At 38.3% G+C, this 21,451-nt stretch overlaps 1 protein-coding gene across 1 annotated transcript; it reads right to left on the minus strand.

Annotated features, from left to right (window-relative positions):
- Positions 1 to 20,374, minus strand: LOC121513535 (metalloreductase STEAP4-like). The gene is made up of 10 exons (XM_041793342.1): positions 20,156 to 20,374; positions 19,936 to 20,043; positions 18,096 to 18,098; positions 12,288 to 12,358; positions 11,815 to 11,899; positions 6,255 to 6,533; positions 6,069 to 6,163; positions 5,804 to 5,957; positions 5,513 to 5,680; positions 1 to 264 (listed from the first exon to the last, which is right to left on the minus strand). Exons 1-10 carry the CDS (start codon positions 20,372 to 20,374, stop codon positions 1 to 3), a joined length of 1,446 nt encoding a protein of 481 aa, XP_041649276.1.
- Between the last annotated feature and the right edge of the window lie 1,077 nt (positions 20,375 to 21,451).

Consider the following 21,451-nt stretch of genomic DNA (forward strand, 5'->3'; position numbering starts at 1 on the left):
CTATAAATTAGTTTCCTTTGTCATAACCATCTCTTCTCTAGGTGGAGTCCTCTCCCAGCCCTGTCGGATGCGGGTTAGGGTCCGGTCTAGGCAGGGAAGGAGGAGCAGAAACTTGAGCACCAGCACCACAGAGGGAACTATCAGACACAGCATGTAGCCCGGAGGAGTGTACCATTTGTAGGTGGAAGTGCTAAGAAATTTTTTCCAGCCGTAAATGTACCCATGTGCTGTGCATATGAAGAGGGTCAGGTGGCCAAGCTTGGACTGAAAAAACATAAAATATTCATGTTAAAAGATACAGTATCTAATAGGCTCTGATTGCCAAGAGTTGAACAAGAAAACAATGCCACTTTTGTCTGCGTGTTCTGTGTTCAGCTAGAACTAGCTGTCTTTAACTTTAGCTTCACTCCCATATGATGGAAACTCTCACAGGTACAAAGGTAACAAAATCCACCTATCAGCACATAAAACCTAACTAATTTAAACCTTATATCAGCAGGAGCTTAGACACCCAAAACAAAGTCTGTCATATACTTTTATCTCTCATAAAGCCATGGTATGTTGATTATACATTTGATAAAAGAATAGGTGACACATGCAAGATAAAAAATGTTAGCTATTTAGCCCTTCGTGCAGGGATATGAGATGCATTGACACCAATTTGATTGGCCAACTCCAATTTTTGATAATTTTCCTGGTCTGACCTGCATATCCACCTTACTCCTCGCCCCCATGAAACTTTGTGAGAACCCATTTTATTTATTTCTTTTTTTAAAGTCTTTATCCATAGGGCAGAGGACAGGGGATAGAGACAGAAACAGGACAAGAGAGGTGGGGGGAGACATGCGGGAAATGAGCCACAGGCCAGACTTGAAAGTGAGCTTCCTGTGTACATGGGGCCGCTTTAACCTCTGCCATCTGTACCATCTTCATGAGACTTTTGGCTGTTCCCTCTGTCAAAGCAGCATTTTTCATAGCAACTTAACACTACTGATTATTAAGAGATGACTCTCTCAGTATCCCTGGTCACTTAAAACAGCCTCACCCATTAATGAACCAGCTCATAGAAACGAGAAGTTTACTGCAGCTGTATTTTCCCTGGCTTCTGGGGAATTATAATCTAACCAAATATTTCCTTCAATAAACGAGTATTTCATTCAGCTATTGTGTAAAATCTTTTACCTGACTGTGTCCCTCTTTCTCACTGCACAACTGTATGCACAAAAAAGGGAGACAGTTGGAGTATGTGACATGTAGACATGAGGACAGCACAGTGGAGAGGAAAAGGGAAAACATCTTTTTTTTCGAGAGGGGTTCAGCTTCAAACTGCAGATTTTAGACACCCCCACTTGCAGACCACTACTGTGAGATGCCAGCTCTGTCAGAACAAAAGTGATATGATTTGCTGATATGCACAGTTGAAACCAGAAGTTTACATACACTATATAAAAAGGCACATAAACTTTTTTTTCTCACTGTCTAACATTAAATCAGATTAAACTTTTCCTGTTTTTGGTCAATTAGGATTACCAAAATTATTTCTATTAGCTAAATGCCAGAATAATGAGAAAAGGATTTTTTTAGACAATTTTTATTACTTTTCTTCAAAGTCAGAAGCTTACATACACTAAGATTACTATGCCTTTAAACAATTTGGGAAAGCCCAGATGATGATGTCATGTCTTTGGAAGCCTCTGATAGGTTTATTGACAACATTTGAGTTAATTAGAGGCACACCTGTGGATGTATTTTAAGGCACACCTGAAACACACTGCTTCTTTGTGTAACATCATGGGAAAATCAAAAGAAATCAGCCAAGATATCAGGAAGAGAATTGTGGACTTGCACAAGTCTGGTTCATCCTTGGGTGCAATTTCCAGATGCCTGAAGGTGCCACATTCATCTGTTCAAACAATTATACGCAAGTATAAACACCATGGGAATGTCCAGCCATCATACTGCTCAGGAAGGAGACGGGTTCTGTGTCCCAGAGATGAACGTGCTTTGGTCTGAAAAGTGCATCTCAACCCAAGAACAAAAGCAAAAGACCTTGTGAAGATGCTGGCTGAAGCTGGTAAGAGTGTGTCATTATCAACAGTCAAATGAGTCCTGTACCGACATGAGCTGAAAGGCCACTCTCCCAGGAAGAAGCCATTACTCCAAAAGAAACATAAAAAAGCCAGATTACAGATTACAGTTTGCACACAGGGACAAAGACCTTAATTTTTGGAGATACGTTCTGTGGTCTGACGAAACTAAAATTGAACTTTTTGGCCATAATGACCATCGTTACATTTGGAGAAAAAAGGGGGAAGCTTGCAAGCCTGAGAACACCATCCCAACTGTGAAACACAGGGGTTTCAGCATCATGTTGTGGGGTTGTTTTGCTGCGGGAGGGACTGGTGCACTTCACAAAATAGATGGCATCATGAGGAAAGAACATTATGTGGAAATACTGAAGCAACATCTCAAGACATCAGCCAGGAAGTTAAAGTTTGGGCGTAAATGGGTTTTCCAAATGGACAATGACCCTAAGCACACTGCCAAACTGGTTACAAAGTGGCTTAAGGATAACAAAGTCAATGTTTTGGAGTGGCCATCACAAAGCCCTGATCTCAATCCCATTGAAAACTTATGGGCAGAGCTGAAAAGGCATGTGTGAGCAAGGCGGCCTACAAACTTGTCTCAGTTACACCAGTTCTGCCAGGAGGAATGGGCCAAAATTCCTGCAAACTATTGTGAGAAGCTTGTGGAAGCATATCCAAAACGTTTGACCCAAGTCATACAGTTTAAAGGCAATGCTACCAAATACTAATGAAATGTATGTAAACTTCTGACTCTCAAGAAAATAATAAAAAATTGTCTAAAAAATGATCTCTTTCATTATTCTGGCATTTAGCAAATAGAAATAATTTTGGTAATCCTAACTGACCAAAAACAGGAAAAGTTTAATCTGATTTGATGTTAGACGGTGAGAAAAAAAAGTTTATGTGCCTTTTTATATAGTGTATGTAAACTTCTGGTTTCAACTGTATATACTGTAGTAGATTTTTTAATGCAACTTTATTAATAAACAATTGCAATAGCATTCATGAAATAGCCACATTGCTAACATTACAGTAGTCAGCAGATGACGTTAATACTAACATAGCTAACGTAGCCGCATAGCTATGAAGCTAACGTAGAGTAACTGTGTGGCTTTGTTACCTTCAGCAAATGGAATAAATCTAACGTAGCTAGCTTTAGTTATCTATGTAGCCCTGTTAGCTATGTAGCTAATGTAGCTACACAGCTATGTTAGTTTAGCCTTAGCTACATTAGCTGCATTAGAGTGTTTTCATGGAAGAAATAATTTTTTCCTCTTCCTGTAAGTCACTCTGCTTAATTAAACGTTTTGTAATTAGGTTTTTCAGGTCAGGTTTTTGACATTTTTGACACAACTTTTAATATTCTAAACATTAGCTTTACAGGGATTTAATCTAGTTTTGTTTTGAGAGTTTTTGCGTATACTTCCATCCTGACAGAGGCAGCATCTCACAGTGGAGTTCTGCAAGAGGGGGAATCTGAGAGCTGCAGTCTGCAGCTAGACTCTCTTGTCTTTTTCTACCCTGAAAACTTTCATTTTTTTCTCTTCTCTACAGAAGAGCACCTTCCTTGTGTGTGTGTGGCTACAACAAAGGATTTGTCTGTGTGCAGTGTGCACTCTGGAGCTGTTTTTGCACTTTACACATGGTCTTGTATGGCACAAAAATAAGCTTGTATATCTATGCTGGGATCAGGAAATAAATGGGCAATATAGGAGAGGACCTGCAGCTAATTCAAGTCTTCAGCCAGTCTATCAGTGCAGCTTTAGCAGACTGAAGACAAGTATGGCAGACTTGTTAGCTAAAGATGGAGTCTTAGTTGCTGTATGTCTCTATGCCTACCATAGCTAAGCTAACTAGGTGATGTGTTGGCTTCGTTTAAAATACAGATAGTTTCAAACATGTAATGGTCTAGGTCTCCTCTCAAACTGCAGTAGTGTCAAGCTAACGCTAGCTTACAAACAAAGTGGGAGCTTATTTTCAGTCATGTTTTTAAAATGAAAGCTTTCTTAAGAATAGAGTGGTGCAGGAATGAGTCCTAAAACGTGGAGTGAGTTAGCATTTTAGCACTTCTGGTTCCCTCGTCTGGAAGTCTATGGGATTTTTGAATGAGTTTTTAGTTAAATGCCTGAAATAAGGTCTGTGGTGAACACAAGCTCAGGAGAGTTTAACGTTTTATCCTACAACATAAAATACATCTGAAATATGTCTCACCTTTGAACTATGTATCTTTTCTTGTCATAATAAAGGCTTATCATTTTAAGATGATGATTGGCTTGTTAAAAGCAGGCAAAATGTTATTTTCTCATGTGTGCAGTCAGCTTCCTTACACTGACATGCTATATTGCAGAAACTACACCTGGCCCTCTGTAAAAGACTCTGTACAGCTGCAAACCCTGAAGCTAGCATACACATTAGCATGCTATTATGCCGGAGTTAATTATAACCAGTATGTTTCCTTCTGTAGATATAACGGCATTTTGGGCAAATTAAATCTCACATATAGCTGACTTTAGGAACTAAAAAGCCTATATAATGCTCAAGTTAGCTTTTTAGGCATTTTGATGGATACAGGAGAAATGGGGTATATTTAGATTCTGTGGCACTCTCAAGTGTAACAATAAGCTAAATGCACAAATTGTCTCAAAGGCGCTCTGGAATAATTGCTTTTGTGGCACCAGTGGCCTTTGAGGTTCCATTATTTTCAATTATTTGAATAATGTGCTTTCATTCATATTTTTAGCATTTAGCAGATGTTCTCCTCTACAGGGACTTAAATTGAGCAAACAGCACAGTAAGGGAACAGCCATAGCAGATTGGTAGATGATAATAATGGGGATGCAGTTCATTAGTGTACTACATTAGTATGAGTTTGAAAATTTACAAGTACTTTTCCAACTACATCCATAAATGTAACAACAAACAGCTAAAACAGTTAATTGGAATGACCCCTCATCTCACCAGATCATGGGATTATGTTGACCTTGACCTCTATCTGTGAGTCATTCTCTATCTGTGCTCTATCCATGGGCCTGACCTTTACACAAATGGATCTGTGACCCGTATTAACAATCTTCTCCCACAGGATCACACTAGGTATCATAACTCTCTTTAATGAATAACTTAACATTTAAAATCCTGGGCTAAAGTCAGTCAGGCTTTTGCTCTGTGTGCCCAGCCTATGCTGTTAGTTAACTAGGCCCTGGGGAGACGAGTGCCAATGACATATTGCTTTTTACAACACTTTAATAACCCTGATGAAAACCTGCACACTCCAAATATAGATAATCTAAAAGGCCCTGTAAGATATTTTACTGATAGTGAGCACATGACAGATAACAGGCTTAAAGGTGAACACAAGCACACACACCCACACTAAAACTAACACATGTAGTGAGAAGATCGTACATTTCCAACTGCGCTCTGACCTGAATGAAGCTGAACTCTCTCCAGCTGAGAGTGCCTCCTACAGAGGGCAGGGATGTTAGTCCTAGCAGGACATAAAGAAAGAAGCCCAGGATCCCCAGCACGTAGAACGAGTCCGTGCCCCATGCCTCGGTATTATCAAAGAAAAACGGAGTGGTTTTATTATCAATCTGAAAGACACAAAGATAGAAACACAGTGCTGTTAAAATTGTGACTATGTTGAAATGAAAGCTTTACATCTCCTATGTACAGGATTGAAGAGTCCCTGCAGGACCTGAACCAGCCTGCCGTACCTCATCCACCACCGTCGAGATGAGTTTGTGTCTGACAGCATAGCGAATAGGAATGATGAATGTATAGATAGCATGGAGAAAAGCTAAGCCCAGTGCAACCAGACCCATCTGCTTCCTGCACAGCATCCAGCGGTCCAGCCAATCAGGAAAGCGCCTGAAACATCCATAAGTGAGCTAGCCGCTTCACACTTCAGAAATGATACACCATTTTTAACAACAAATTGCACAGTAAGTGAACATTTTCCGGCCCAGTTTGATGCCTGACCTGTACTTGGTCCCTCTGTAGAGCTGAAGGAAGGCAGCAATGACTCCAGGCAGGTAGCACAGGGACAACATGACGAGTGATACAATTGGAAACACCTGAAAGATCGGGAGCAAACACAGAGAACATTCTTCAAGAGGAGAATAAAATGCCAAAACAGAAGTTTCAGAAAAAGGAGAAGCTCTTTACCTTGTTGGCCAGAGAAATCATGATTCTGTAGGAGATATTTCTATCCTGCTCGACAGCTGCGTAGATGACATCTCTAATGAGCAGATAGAAGAAGAAGAAAGCAATGAGGCCGAGGGCAATGCACAATGGCAGCCTCCATTCTTGGAACAAGCGTAAGGGGAAGTCCTCCAGCTCTCCAGCTGCTGACAGAGACCCTTTGTCCACGACAGTAAGACCCAGCTTCGTGGCCATCTCGCCCACAGCCTGCTTAGCTTCTGCACTGTTTCCACACAGGTACACCTGCAGCAGAGAGACATGAGTTACCTTTTTAAATGGACTGCAGTGTACTTGTGGCAGGAAGCAAAACAATTAATAATAGACTCTATGGAAATAGAAAATCCCATTTTAACTGACAGCCTCCTGGCTAAGCACGCACAATCAACAAGTGTCAATCAGCATAGCTTTAGCTTTAAACATTTGCAGGTAATAAAATGTTCATTGAAGTTGTGTTGTTCTTCATACCATTGTTAGCTGTTAGCACAGAAGCTAGATAAGCTAAGATGCCCTTGTACTTAGGGCTTTAAATGAAATGTTAAATAATTGCTCTGAGATGTTAGCAAGGTCAAAGTTAGAACAGAAACTTTCTCCATATACGCTCAGCAAATACTACCCATAACCCTGATTAATCCTGAACATTGATCATCATGCTCTGTTGTAAACCTTGGCAGCATAACAGACATCTAAAGTTAGCATTCAACTCCAGCTACTGTCAGAACATTGCTCAATATTGGTGTAAAGGTGTAAACAAAGGTGTAAAAGTACAGCCTTTTCACGTTTTACTGTGACTGGATCATAGACATAATTAATGGACATCATGGCTCAACCATGTATGTACTGAAACACAAAATTCACCATACTTTTTAACCATTTGAATGCAGTCTTCTTTATTTCCTTCTTTCTTTGTTTTGTTTTTTTTTCTCCATGTATAACAGGTTGTTTCCACCGAAGAGTTCGATTTAGTTTGGTACAGTATAGTAGCTGGAAAGGCTCCCAAATAACCGACCCATACTGTGCCACTTTTTTGACAGCCTTCCATTCCAAGCTTACCTATCCATCCCAAAAAGGGACGTTCATTTAATTTTTAACAAATAAATAAGATGGTAAAACCCTCAACTTTTCTGTTATGTCATATAAACTGTTATCAGTGTTGAATATGTTCACTTCATGAAGCGTTCACAGAAATAACTTCAGCAATTAACCAAACAGGAATTAGGTTAATTTGCAAAGGCCACTTTTAAGCCATGATACAGTTTAAGCTTTTCTGCCAAGCTACCAAGCTTTCTGGAACAACAGAGACTTGCGCTGCCTGTGACATCACATGCAGACCCTCTACAGTCCACCCAGCAGGTGAGGGTAAGGGTGTCTGTGGACATGCAAAGTATTTTGAGGTTTACTGTACTAAATTAGACTTAATAGTACTCAATGAAACTGGACCACTTAAAGGAAAGGCAGCTTTATTCTGTCTTGTTTCTTTGTGCAGGAAAAGTACTTTACAGAAGTGAAAAGTTTTATTTGTAATATTTGATGCCTATTTTTTGTTGATAATTTCTTTATTTGCCAAGCTAGGAGACTAAAAGGGATTTTAACTAAAACCATAATGGGCCAGTCATTTAGTCATTACTTTTGAACTGCTCTGTGCCACTTTGCTCCCAAAACCACTGGTTCTACTGAACACATTTTTTCAATTTCTTAGTTACAAATGTCAGTTTATTTTTAGGAGAAAACTGATTTATTTTATTTAAAAGTTCACAGAATTTTTCATTTTAAACATTTTAAATCTCTTGCACATGCCCTTGATTACTTAATACCTAAAGAATTTTATCTTTTACAAACAACTGAATTTTTTTTGCACAGTATAGAAATACTGTATAAATATACCTGCTCTTTTTTCAAGCAACATGATGCATTTTTGCACTGAAATGTCCATACTGATGAAAAAATGACCATGTCATATGTGTGTTTTTAGTTGTGCTCTTACATCACTTCAAATTTGCAGTTTTAACATCTGATTTTAATGATTAAAAAAAAATAAATACTATGATGGCTGTGGTGACAGGAGTGGGACAGTTGCAACTGGTTGATGCCATGGAAAAGCTGGAAGTTCTGTGAAAGATTTATAAAGCTTTATAATGCAGTGTTAACTGCTACTGGACACTGTTGTTGCATCTCATTCATATTTTGTGCTGCGACGTTACGATGGACCTTAATATTCTCAGTTTCAAGCCCAGCCAGTTTACTGTTTCGTAAATACACTGACAATACGACAGAGCTGCAGTAACTCTAGAAAATCTGTGGTAAGGTAGGTCACCTCTGGAAGAACAAAAGTGGGGGTCGTTATCATAGCAAGGCAGTTCATACTGATGAAGAGTATTCTCTGTTCTTCCTTTAAAAACACCTGAAGTCCCAGGCAGGAACTCTAACTCAGTGGATAACTTCCCCCATGGTGCAAATGTGTTTCTCATCAAAAACAGCACTCCAACAGAAACACAAACAAAAGAGCTCCTGCAGGAATCACTGTACCATATAACTGAACTCATATAAAACACATCTAAACACTTTGCACAAGGGTGTGATGGGGAACTCCACCCACACATCCATCAGATTTGAAATGGCAGTTGTCGAGGCTTAGATCAGTTGGTTCTTTACAGAGTTGAACTAACACTGGTGGATCCACACTGATAAATAACTCCAACGCTGAAGCCCATTCCACTCAGACTAAAGTTAAAATTATACTTTGGGAATAAAAATCAACGATGAATGTTTAACCTTGGGATATTAGCTGGGTTTCCATTACAGTTTTTTGCTAAATAAAAGCAATATTTCTAAAATTTTCACAAAGTACAATGTTGCTTTGAATGTGTTTCCACTGACAAGCGTTTCGGGCATGAGCCTCATAATTCTCATAAAAACTCATCTCACAAGTATCTGCTGCAAGGATGATGGACGGCCAAAACCTATTGCGTGTTGGAACGGTTATGATTGGATATTGATCATTTTGAACAAAAGACAAAGGTAACGGCTGATAGCTCTGAGGCAAAGTCCATATGTATGGCAAAAGCCACGAATAAGCGTATAAGAATGATGTTAAGTCCACATGAGTACACACGTACTGCACTATGTTGTCTCAGAGTGAACTGGTCATGTGACACTGTACATCACAACCTGAGACCTGTAAATGTGAAAAAAGTGTTTCCATTGCACTTTTGCGATATATTTCTATATTGAAACGTCTTATAAACCTCCTCACAAGAGCGTTAAAAACTTTTTTGTGATATTTGAGAGGTTTTTCGAAATTCAGGTGTTTCCATTACCACTCTTTTATTGCACTATTTAGTTGTTGCGGTAGTGGAAATGCAGCTATTAACACTCCAGTTTTTGCTGTTTTGGGATGTGATGTGGACTCCTTCTCGCTCTATGTGCTACTGTGTAGTCAACAGAGGTGGAAAAAGTACAAGATTTTAAAAAAGTAAAAGTACTGATTTAAAAATACATTATTAATCCCAAACATGATACCTTTCTCCAGATTTTATTTTGCTTTTTTTCCTTTGTATCTGAATTTCAAATCAGGAGATGCTCTTACTGCCACTTCAAAATAATTGAGAGAAACCTAGAAATAAGTATGCAGGACTTCGTGTTGCTGTTTTCCCATTGAGTCTAACCTGTACTTAACCGTGACCCCAAAACCAAGATACAAACTGAACCATGACCTGTGTGATCCATTACACCCCAAAACACAACGGATAATGAGAAACAGACAAAACAGAATACAAACTTGTACTCACAAGGTAATAACTTCATGCACTAATTAAAAAAGTTCCATTTTTTGGGTTATTGTTGAAATTAAAAAAAGATATTTACAAGAGTGGTCAATGTTTTTATTTTCACTGCAAGAGAAATATGCATGTAGGGATAACTAAAGTTCGTTAAAATGCTTTTGGTGTCTATGGGTAACTCAGATCTCGCTGCAGGTTCTTTCATGGTCATAAGAGTCTGCAGCTATCAGCAACATCATTACTCATCTATACTATGGGCCCTTCAAAATTAAATCATCCTGGCAAACACTTTTAATTACATTAAGATACTGAGTTCAACACCCAGAAAGGTTTCACCGTGTACCAGTGCATCCTACTACATCATAATCTGCTGTTATGTGAATGTAAGCCATTTATTCCAAACACCAGGTGCATCTTTTCTTCTAGAAAATACCTCAGAGTCACAAAAAACATGTAATTCTTCATGCTGATCACCTTTTGTTTTTCAGTTTCTAATAATTACTCACAGATGATTGTCCCATGACTCACCAGGTCTGTTTGAAATATATAACCCATGAGAGCACCACACACCTACAGTGTCTGTCTACAGAATTACCTCGGCTGTGCTGATCTCCACACAGACGTTTCAGTCATTTCAAGATGAAATTATACCACTACATGCATGCTATATATGTGCTAAATATGTAATCCCATTTGGAGTTCTCACCATGCTGAAGGTTATTACCACACTCCCAGCTCTACCATAAGACGATTAAGTTGTTTGTAAAGGTGGTGGGGGGGGGGGGGGGGGTAAATCGTACAAAAGGAAAAAGAGATAAAGAGAGCATTAGAGAGGGTAGGAGAGAGAGAGAAGGAGAGGAGTTTGACAGGCGTACAGTGGAGGCAGCAGGATTGAGCAGTTTTCCCCCAGGTGTGTATATAAGTGGACCGGGCAGCCAGCCATGTCTCCCTACATTACTGCACCAGTAACAGCAGGGGAAGGCCGACAGACTAAATCTCCATCTGAATGTAAATGTGACAGAGGCATGGCCCCACTGTGGATCTAATCAAATTGCCGACCGGGGAATAGCACACACTTACAGGCATGTGCATGCGTGTGGATATGTACTGTACTGTTCACACACATTCAAACACTCCACTCATGTTCTCTCACGGCTACCTGTTTTCAAAGAAAATAGAGCACTGCGGCGGTGTCTGTGTGTGTGTGTTGGTGTGTGTTTGTGTGGTTTGGAAATGGGGTGGGGTGGGGGGTGTATGAGTTGAAGAGGATCCGAGGCAGATTCAGGTTTGGTCTCCGGAGGTTTCAGCATGTTTGTGTTTCTCTTTGTAGCTGTGAAACGGAAGCTGCAATAAACATGGGTCTTTGTAGTTTGTAACATCATAAAGTGTGTTTGTTTGTTTGTGTGTTTATACGAGTCCTGTCCTCGTTTTTTTTTTCCTTCCATTGTTTGGCGAGAGCGGCAAAATCAATCATGTGCAGTGACACAAATGAAATCAATTGCTTTTCTAAATTTTGCATGCTGTATGTCTCTTTTCAATAAAGACTCTGAGTGACATTCATCCTGTTGTGTTGCAGGGCATGATGAAAGCAATTATGAAGTATCGAGTCTGTTATCTCCTCCTGTAACAGCTCTGTCTTTGTATGTTTGGCCTAGTCAAGCACAGCCTTCACAAGCTCCCCGGCTTTGCTTCCCTTTGATCCTGCTGACATCTTTTAACAATTTCCTTTACTTTCAGCACTCTCTCACCTGTTTTCCTGCCAGCAGTCCGTTCTGCAGGGCCCAGGCAGACAGTGTGTTAAGGCCTTTCACCACAGCGGCTCCAGGGACCAGTCTGCAGAACACACAGTGAGGACTTTTAGTTTAGCTATTGTTTCTGCCTTCAAACACGCAGACGGGGGGAAAAGAGGGTCTCAAAATGGTGAGAATTGATGTTTCCACTTCAGCTGAATAGACACACAGCAGGACATCCTGGAACAGGAGCTGAAACCCCACAATTTTTTTTTCATTTCACTCGAATCCAACAGAGAGTTTTGATGTCTCATGCTCTAAGTGGCATTTAGGAGCACTTTCCCCCCCAAAAATACCTGGCATTTGACAAAAAAATAGCTCCTACTTTTGACAAAAGGGTGCTGACATGAGGCAAACATTTTTCCAGATGTATTTTGACACCATGACAAAAATGAGAGAGAATTGATGTGGTGTATTAACATGAGCATTACCTCTGCAGGTAGGCAGCATTGGCTTCTGGGTACATTCCTTTCTTCAAGTTGTTACTGAGATCCACCAGCACCTTCGAGCGTTTACAAAGAAGAGAAGACAAAAGAAAAATGGAGTCAGATCTTTCCAATTAACTCTTATCTTATCTCATTTGTATTCCTGTTCAAATAGAGGGGGGGGCGCTGATTAATTTAATCATTTTGATAAAGATGTGAACAGAAATTAGCTCTTTAGAGTAACCTGAAAGAACGCTGAACATGCATTCTTTCATTGGAAATCTTTTACACATTAAGAGGCGTGCTGTTATCACACAAGGGCTACAAATAGGCGGTTTCACCATTAGACCGAGGTAGACAGGTGCTTAGGGCCTCATGCTCCAGTGGGTATACAGATATAGTTGTGCATTATATAATGAGCTACATACCAAGAGGATAAGAGTGAATGCAAAAGCATCACAATAGATTTGATTTTTCTTTTTCTTTTTTAGTCAGCACTGAGGTCCAATCTCCTCAAAAAACCATAATCTTAAAGTCAAGCAAATTCTAGTTGGGCTGTTCCCTTTAGACATAGTAAAACAATGAACTGGTGGATAACTGTGTGGTGAAATGGCATGCGGTACATCAGAAAAAAACATTATTTATGGCCAAAGAATGGACATTGTACCAATGGTAAGTTCCACTCAGCATAGAGATATGTTAAATTATTTATATGTGGTGAGTCTGAGGTGCAGAACAGACACTGAGGGGTACTTTTAGATTTGGGTATGTCCTGTGGTTCTCTGACTTAGCAAGAAAATGCTTCAAAATATTTTGTTTCCTTGCTATCATGCTTGGATCTGAATGAGGAAAGGCCTTATTTTGGACTACAAATTACCAAAACTGTCCCTGGCCGCAAAGTATTACTTTAGAGGTGTCTGTTGCCCAGTTAAGTATTTTAATTATTAGTCATAATCTTTCAGTTTTATCTTTCTTCTTCTTTTCATCTTTTCAATCATTATCATAATAAGACAGTCCTAAAAATGCTTCACAGGCAGACAGAGAGTGATAGCAGAGTAGGAGAAGAATGAAAGCATTACAAAGTGACTTGATAACTAAATATAAGAAATAGATGTAATACATTAAAAGACGCTTAAAGAAAAAAAAATAGTAAAAAGAAGAAAAATGAAAGTTAGAAAAATAGAGCCATAGATGTAACAATGTCAAACAAAGGTAAATACATTAAACAAGGTTATGAATTTTCCTCAAATTGAAAAACATGTCTCACTTTCCACTAATGCACAGTTTGTAAAATTCGCCACCAGGGGGCTCTCAACCAAAACAATAATCCAAAATGATGAGTACAGACCAGTGCTGCCCAACTACACTGTTTACTTCTTGTTTTGACATTAAGACTCTGTTCAATAAAAATGGCGCCCCATAAACTGATGTTTTGTTTTTCCGTAACTTTCTCATAATAAAATACACTGAAAAAGGCACCTACAGGTCATGCTGGAAGTGGGTCCAGAGTGTGCTTCCTGGTACCGCATTCAGCAAAGTTATGAAAAAATAAAAAATTACAACATTGATTTTCTGTTTAGTAAATACTAGTGCTGTAAAGCAATAAGAAGATTAATCACCACAGGCTTGTAATTAATTAATCGCATATATCAAGGGTGTCCAAACTTTTTCCACCAAGGGCCACTTACAGAAGTGTATAAGGATGGTGGGGCCACTTCCATATACCTGTTTTTCAGGGTATTGCAGTTAGTAAAACCAATCAAATGTAAGTTAAGATGCTTAGTGATTGAGAATGCTGAAATGGCTAGTTAATAGCTGACAATGAAAAAAAAAAAGTCTGTCATTTTGAGGATTTAGGGGAGGCCTTCTGGACCCTGGCTACCTCTGACAATATTTAAGGGCATTATAAATCAGAATTTGTCATTGTTTTGGTTGCCAATATGTTAATTATTTGCAGTCTCGACTCAATTTAATCACAAAACACAGCAATAAATTGTTCTTATCAAAATGTTTGTTTACAGAATTAACATGGTAGCACCACCTTGTGCTGAAACTGAGAAGTACAACACAGTCTGGTGTCATGTTTTAATGTGGGTAATATTTCATTTTATTCTTAGAATGTGCTGCAGGCCATTAAAAAATGGTCTGTGGGATGCATTTGGCCCCCGGACCATAGTTTGGACACCCCTGGCACATATGAATAATATGAGCAGGACTGCATTACAACTGTCTAATCCTGTTTGCAATATATTTATATTTATGTATATATTATCATTTTTAGCCAATATTATACTCTGGTCTTCACATTATTAACAGTTTAATCCTAATTTACTGTGTCTGATGTGTTACTATATTAATATGTGACATCTTCTTTTTCCCCCAATGCACTCACACTGGCTGTAAAGTAGGTCTACATCTACTCTCAGTTTGCACAGACTGTGCATCTCATCTTTGTCTTTCTGCCACTTCAGGATTTGTTTTATTCTCAAAGTTGTTTTGTTATTCCTCATAAACAAGTTTTCATGCATGCAAGCGTGTGCTTCTTGTTAATGACGTCATTCAAACTGTAACAAAAGAACGTGCTTTTGAGCAGCGCTGAAGCTTTTTATGAGGTTTTAAAGCAGTGACACAGGAGTCAACTTTTAAACAGGGATGTCTGCAGATCAGTAGATGAATTCAACGTTGTTGGATGTACATCTCAGCATGATGCTGCTGTGCAGGCTCACAGACAGACAGGAGGAGCAGGGATAGAGACTATAGGTTGTCTTATTAATCAATCCTGGATGGTATGTATCTTTCAGATGTATAGAATAATAGTTATCAAAATACCATGACACGTATGGCTTATTTTTTGATCCACCTTACAACGCTGCGATGGACAAATGGAGAAAACAGTGGCGTATGATGTCAGTGTGATTTATTTGCTTTAAAACAAAAGGCGTTCTGTCTGTGTGAATAATAAATCAAATTTAAGCACTATTGAACAGTGTCTTCAATTCAAAACAAGAAGTAGTGTTGAAAAGGAGGCCACGGAGGTGGGCAGAGCTGAGCGGCACTGGTCTTAAATTGCTGGAAATGCCAATAGTGGGGGTCTCCATGTTACAGATTTCAGTTTAGGCAACTGAACATATAACCCATGGCAGCCTCCATAAGAAGACATGTCACAGTACAGTTATAAAAAATAAGAATTTGTTTGTCTTGAAAATTTTTGGAAATGGCGTAAGGGCTCAGTTTAAAGGTATATTTACTTACTATACTTTGTTTTTTAAATTATAGATATTTCAGGGCAAAAATTCTTCATATTGTATTTTTAAAAAAGACTTGCCATGTTGATGTCCAGAGACGTTGGTTCAACAGTTTAAGGGAAAACAAAAGATGTCTTTTCCTGCTGCTTGTGCATCTACCTACATTTCACCAGTAGATTATTGCCTGATCCTTACCACTGATTCCTAAAATAGAACATTTTCTATGTGGGTTTCTTCTGTGGCATGAAAATTAATGATTTCATGTGAACAAACATTTAGGAATTTTACCTTGGACATTTTGGAAAACTGGTAAACATGTTTCCCTTGTTTGTCTATAAACCAAAGCAAAGAAAGACTAACAGAATAAAAGATATAGGTGATGATGGTTGAATATTCTCTTTCACCGTCCAGCAATTGCATAATCAGAAACTTCAGTTTTTTTTCAATCTCTACTCTTTTTCATCATTTTCTTATTTGTTTTCTTCCTATATGTGATCTTGTTGTCCTCATCATTGTTTAGGTGCTGAACTGTTTTAACCTCAATGCTATTAGTTAAAAATTCTGCTGTACAATGTTTGTTTTTTCATTATAAGAAGTCAAGCATCATTATTCAGCCTTCAAGATTAATTAGGTTTGTTCTAGTAAACACAGTAGTTCAACATTTAAAGGAAATAATTTAAAGTCTGTGCTGCAGAAAATCTTCTTTTTATTTTACAATAAGCTGTGAAAGAATCTATCAGGTTAGGTTTTTGAATTACAAAAAAATCTGCTCTGTATTAAAAAAGGCACTAATTTCTGCTTAAACAAGCAAGGACTGTCATATTTTTAATTGATAACGATTATTTTGAATGAGTGTGTCTTTTAAAATTATGATCTTGAGGATGGCTTTGCTGTATGTCATAACTCTGTCATGCCTTTATTGTTTTATGTGCATTGTTAGCGCCCTTGTTAAACCTGACCTCAATGACTCTCTCTATTTAAACAAATGTAACAGTCATTAAAACTGTATCCAAGTGGGACAAGCCAATCTTTGACTACATGATGGAGCTACTCAAAAGTCAGTGACATTACAAAGAAACATTTGATGAGGGATTACATTTTCAGTCCTGCTGATGCAAAATGATGTCATTAAACGAATAAAAGTCAATGTTTTCATTGCTTACTTATTAAACCACATGAAGTATAGTGTCGTGTCTCCTCTGCATAATTGTGAGCCGTTTATTAGAGTGCTAAATCCCAACTCTATGACAGGATATATTTTCCAGTTCTAATTCTCCATTGATTTTATTTAACACCAGCTTGTTTTATCATTAGAGCAATATAAATATTAAGAATATTATGATTAAGTTTGTTAATCAACTTTAACAGCCACTGCTCTTAAAAATAATGCAACACGTTGGTCTTATCAGCAAAATGCTCTCTTGATAAAAGAAAGAACATGAGTGGGTTGTTTATTAAGGTCATACTGAAAGTGTATAAACTTTACATGGTCTGTGAAGAGTGAGATTATATTAAGTTTTACATAATAAGGCAAATAAACACATACATCCTTATCTGCTTAATTAATTTTTAAAAATGCCCTGAAGATAACAACACTTCATTTACATTTATTCACAGCAAAGTTAATAACTTTGCTAAATATGTGTTGCACTTTGACATTTTCTATGCATATTATATTTTGGATTATTGTAATTAATTACTTTATTACAAACTGTTTTAATGTGTTTAAACCCAGTAATGCCTATGAGAAATTTCTGTTCAGTAAAGGTAGCAAATATCAGCTTAGATCTACCTGAAATCTTTAACTTCTTTCCACAAGATTGCATACAATATTTACTGTTAAGTTTTACTGAAATGTATTATTGTTACACGCACATCTTTATCTGAATTTCTTTTCATTTATACATGTAAATAAGACATACTTTTTTGGCACACTAAAATGTTTTTGATCATCAAGCAAATTCATCAGACAAAGATAACCAGAGTAAACAGAAAATGTAGAAGAAGAATAAAAGGATCTTAAATGTAGTTTTATTGCTGCCTAAACCTAATGGTTGTGTTACTCTTGGTGACAATAACTACAAGCATTTGCAACAACTGGTGATGAGTCTTTCACATCCCTGTAGAGGAATTTTGGCCCACTGTTCTTCACAGAATTGTTTTAACTCAGCCACATTGGAGGATTTCCAAGCATGAACAGCCTGTTGAAGCTCATGCCACAGCATCTCAATCAGATTTAAGTCTAGACTTTGACTAGGCTTCCCCAAAACTGTAATTTTTTTTTTTTAAGCCAGTCAGGGGTGGACTTGCTGGTGTTTTTATAATCGTTGTCCTGCTGCATAACCCAAATGTGCTTGGGCTTTAGGTCACAAACTGATGGCTACACATTCTCCTTCAGGATTTTCTGGTAGAGATTACAATTCCTGGTTTCATCAGTTATGCAAGTCATCCAGCTCTACAAGCAGCAAAGCAGCCCTAGACCATCACACTATCACAACCGTGTTTGACTGATGTTCTTTTTATCAGATGCTGTGTTAGTTTTTTACGCCATATGTAACAGGCCACACACCTTCTAGAAAGTTAAACTTTTGTCTCATCAGTCCACAGAATTTTTTCCCAAAAGTTTTGGGGATCATTAAAATATTTTTTGAAAATGTGAGATGAGCCTTTGTGTTCATTTTGGTCTGCAGTGGATGTCATTTTAGTCCAGTCTTCTTCTTATTGTTGGGCCATGAACACTGACCTTAACCGAGTCAAGTGAGACCTGCAGGTCTTTAGATGTTGTTCTGGGTTCTTTTGTGACCTCCTGAAAGAGTCTTCGATGCCCTCTTGAAGAAATTTTGGTGGAATGGCCACTCCTGGGAAGGTTCAACACTGTTCTAAATTTTTCTCCATTTGTGGATAATGGCTCTCACCGTCGTTCCCAAAGCATTAGAAATGGATTTACCACTCTTTAAAGACTGATAGATGTCCCTGACTTTTTATTTCTCATCTGTTCTTGAATTTCTTGGGTTACTTTTTGATTTCTTTTAGCCTACTTCACTATGACAGACAAATTATTTTTCAAGTCATTTCTTGATTTAATTGAACTGGCAGTAATCTGGCCTGGGTGTGGCCTGTAAGATTGAACTTGGCTGCCAAAAAAATGTGCTTGTACACTATAAATTTATGATTTAGTATTTTGTGTTTACTTGGACTATTTTTGACAGATACTAAAATTTGTTTGATGATCTGAAAGTGTGACAAGCATGCAAAAAATAAGAAATTAGGAAGGGGCAGATACCCCTTTTCACAGCACTGTATATCCATAAGCATCCACAGCCATAAATATATAAAAAGAGTAATAATGGTTGTAAGCAATATGGGATATTTACCACACCAGCTTCTTGTTCTTAAAATCATATGTGTTGAAATATGTGGAGCTAATGGGACAAAAACTCAAGGAACCACAACCTTAAGAAACTTAATGAAAAAGTTGGAAAGAAGAAAAGAGAATGTTATAATTGATATGATTGATTTATTTTTTTCTGGAAAAGTGGATGAAATTTAGACTTTTTCTTTCTCCATTTTAAATGTGTTTATCTCACATTTTTAATCTATCTACTTTTGTTTCAGTAGCCTGTTCAAATGAAGGACGCCAATGAATATATTGACTCATAGTACATGGATTTATATATATGAAGGAATTAGAGATATACAGTGCTTAACTAATTTATTAGACCACCTGTCATATTTGTCTCAGAGACCATCCAGCATCATGAAGTCCTTTAATGCTTACTCTTTCATTTTCATTGAGCTCTCCACGTTTTACCATTTTGAACAGGAATGAGGGATTTCAAACTGAATTCACCTTTTTACACCCAAATTTGAGCCGGCTCACTGGGCTTCTCTGAGAAGTCAGAAATGAATCAAGCATAACATTCAACCACTAAAACTCATTTTTCTCTTCAGGAATGCAAGTAAATAACTATAATTTGACATATTAATCAAGAAATAATAATGTGCTTTACTATTTTTTCAGTTTTTTGTAAATCAGTAAATTTGAACATTCATGGATAACAATAATCATTATTATAATGATAATTATCATTATCATTATATTTTAGCATTAAAACTATCATTTTGATTAAAGAGCTTCTACATATTGGTGTATTAACCATTGCAGAAACATAAAAAATGATTTTGGTAATTACCAGTGCTGTTAATTTAGGGCAGCTGTGGCATAAACCTTACTTTGGGTGGTGGTCTAATAAATTTGTTAAGCACTGTATATTTTTGCTATGTTATGCTCCTTCCTAAAGCAGTGAAAATAATAAAGTATTTGTAACAAGTTGTTACAAACAGCTTGTTTCTGATAACCTCTCCAGATTGCGTGCCATTCCTGTGTATTATAGTTGACCTTAACTCACCTTTCCTTCCAGCTGAGGAGCCATAGTTTCCAGGAATCCATAGTGCTCTCTGTGGACACAGATGAAGATCAGGCTGGCTGACTTTGCTGCTGCATCATGGCTCATCACCTGTTCAGGTCACAATTTCAAAAACATGAGGACACATGATTTTGCAACACATGCACACTTTTTTCTGTCACATTTTGAAAAACCAAGGGTTACATTATGCCATGTGTTGTACCTGAGCTCCCTCGGGCAGGGGGCCACAGCTGTGCGGTCTGCGGCTTCCGTACACCACTCTGTATCCGGACTGGAGCAGACGCAGGCCCAGAGAGCGCCCCAAGTCCCCTGTCCCAAAGATGCACAGCAGCTCCTGTTCAGGGACAGCTGCTGCACCCAGGGGACTCCTGGACACGCTCTGAGGAATCACCTCCTCATACATGGCGCTCCTCACTGTCATGTTCATGCACTGAGAGTGGACGGTCACTGCTCCCTGCTGTGAGGCTATATCTGGCTGGAATCCGACCTGTAGACTTTCAATCCTTCCTTGTTTTAGTATATAAGACAGCGTGTGAGTTTTAACCCATTACTGCCCACTATGAGCCTGTATGTGTTGTTTACAACCCTTTATCAGCTGCTGATTACACACTAGAAAACATCTGAAATCACATGCGCAGGAATGTGCATTATGTAATCTGATTGTAAATCTCAAACCATGAGTCACTGCTCCACGCAAACATCTTTTTATGTCTTTTATCATGTCTATAATTGCTTCTGTCCAAAGATAGATTGATAAAGACAGGCTGTAAAATGTTCAGGTAACCATCTTTGCTCTTTGGATGAATGACGTTCACCTCAGATTCACTCTCTGAAATCTTTCATTGCTTTTTAGAAACATCAGCCTGCTTTGAAGGTGAAATCTAGTTCAGCCAGAATTTGACTTTCACATTTGACAAAAAGAGAAAAAAATATTCTGCTGCTTTCTAGGGCTTGTCTTTTTTTTCCTATTTCTTCTGTTTCCACACTAGACATGGTGCCATGTGGGAGATCCTGGCCCACAGATTCATTATCATTTCAAAACCCACTGTTCCAACCAAACGACTGCGGAGAGAATTTGTGCAAATTTAGTGTTCATGTCCCCATGGCTAAAACATCTGCAAAGTTGTGACACGAACAGACTCAACAGAGCAGAAATGAAGCTCGGCACAAATGGAAATGCTTTGTGTGTGGCTCTTTTCTTTTGGATGAATCCATAGTTTTTTTTTTTGTTTTTTTTTTTACAAGTGTTCAGTGGAGTGTTGTTGTATGTGTGGGTCGGCATGATCAGAGCTGTGCAGAGACTCAGCTGTGATCTGCAGGATCTGCAGCACCTGGGGAGCTGGCTCCACAGACACAGTGGCTACCTGGCTGTAGAAATGACACGTAGCATCACATCAGCTTCAGCGACTATTTGCACAAAAATACGCTCCTTACCATAAAAGCAGCCTCATTGAAATCACAATGTGCGCATACAGAGCTGGCAATATTTATGGCAGAC

This window comes from Cheilinus undulatus, linkage group 8 (assembly GCF_018320785.1).
Source record: "Cheilinus undulatus linkage group 8, ASM1832078v1, whole genome shotgun sequence".
NCBI classification, from domain to species: domain Eukaryota; kingdom Metazoa; phylum Chordata; class Actinopteri; order Labriformes; family Labridae; genus Cheilinus; species Cheilinus undulatus.

Excerpts from the sequence above, each read along its gene's own strand:
- LOC121513535 (XM_041793342.1), bottom strand. The coding sequence starts at position 20,374 with ATGACAGTGAGGAGCGCCATGTATGAGGAGGTGATTCCTCAGAGCGTG. Across the intron at positions 6,164-6,254 it reads TGATTTCTCTGGCCAACAAG|GTGTTTCCAATTGTATCACT; the intron begins GTAAAGAGCTTC and ends CCGATCTTTCAG. Across the intron at positions 5,958-6,068 it reads TACAGAGGGACCAAGTACAG|GCGCTTTCCTGATTGGCTGG; the intron begins GTCAGGCATCAA and ends TGGATGTTTCAG.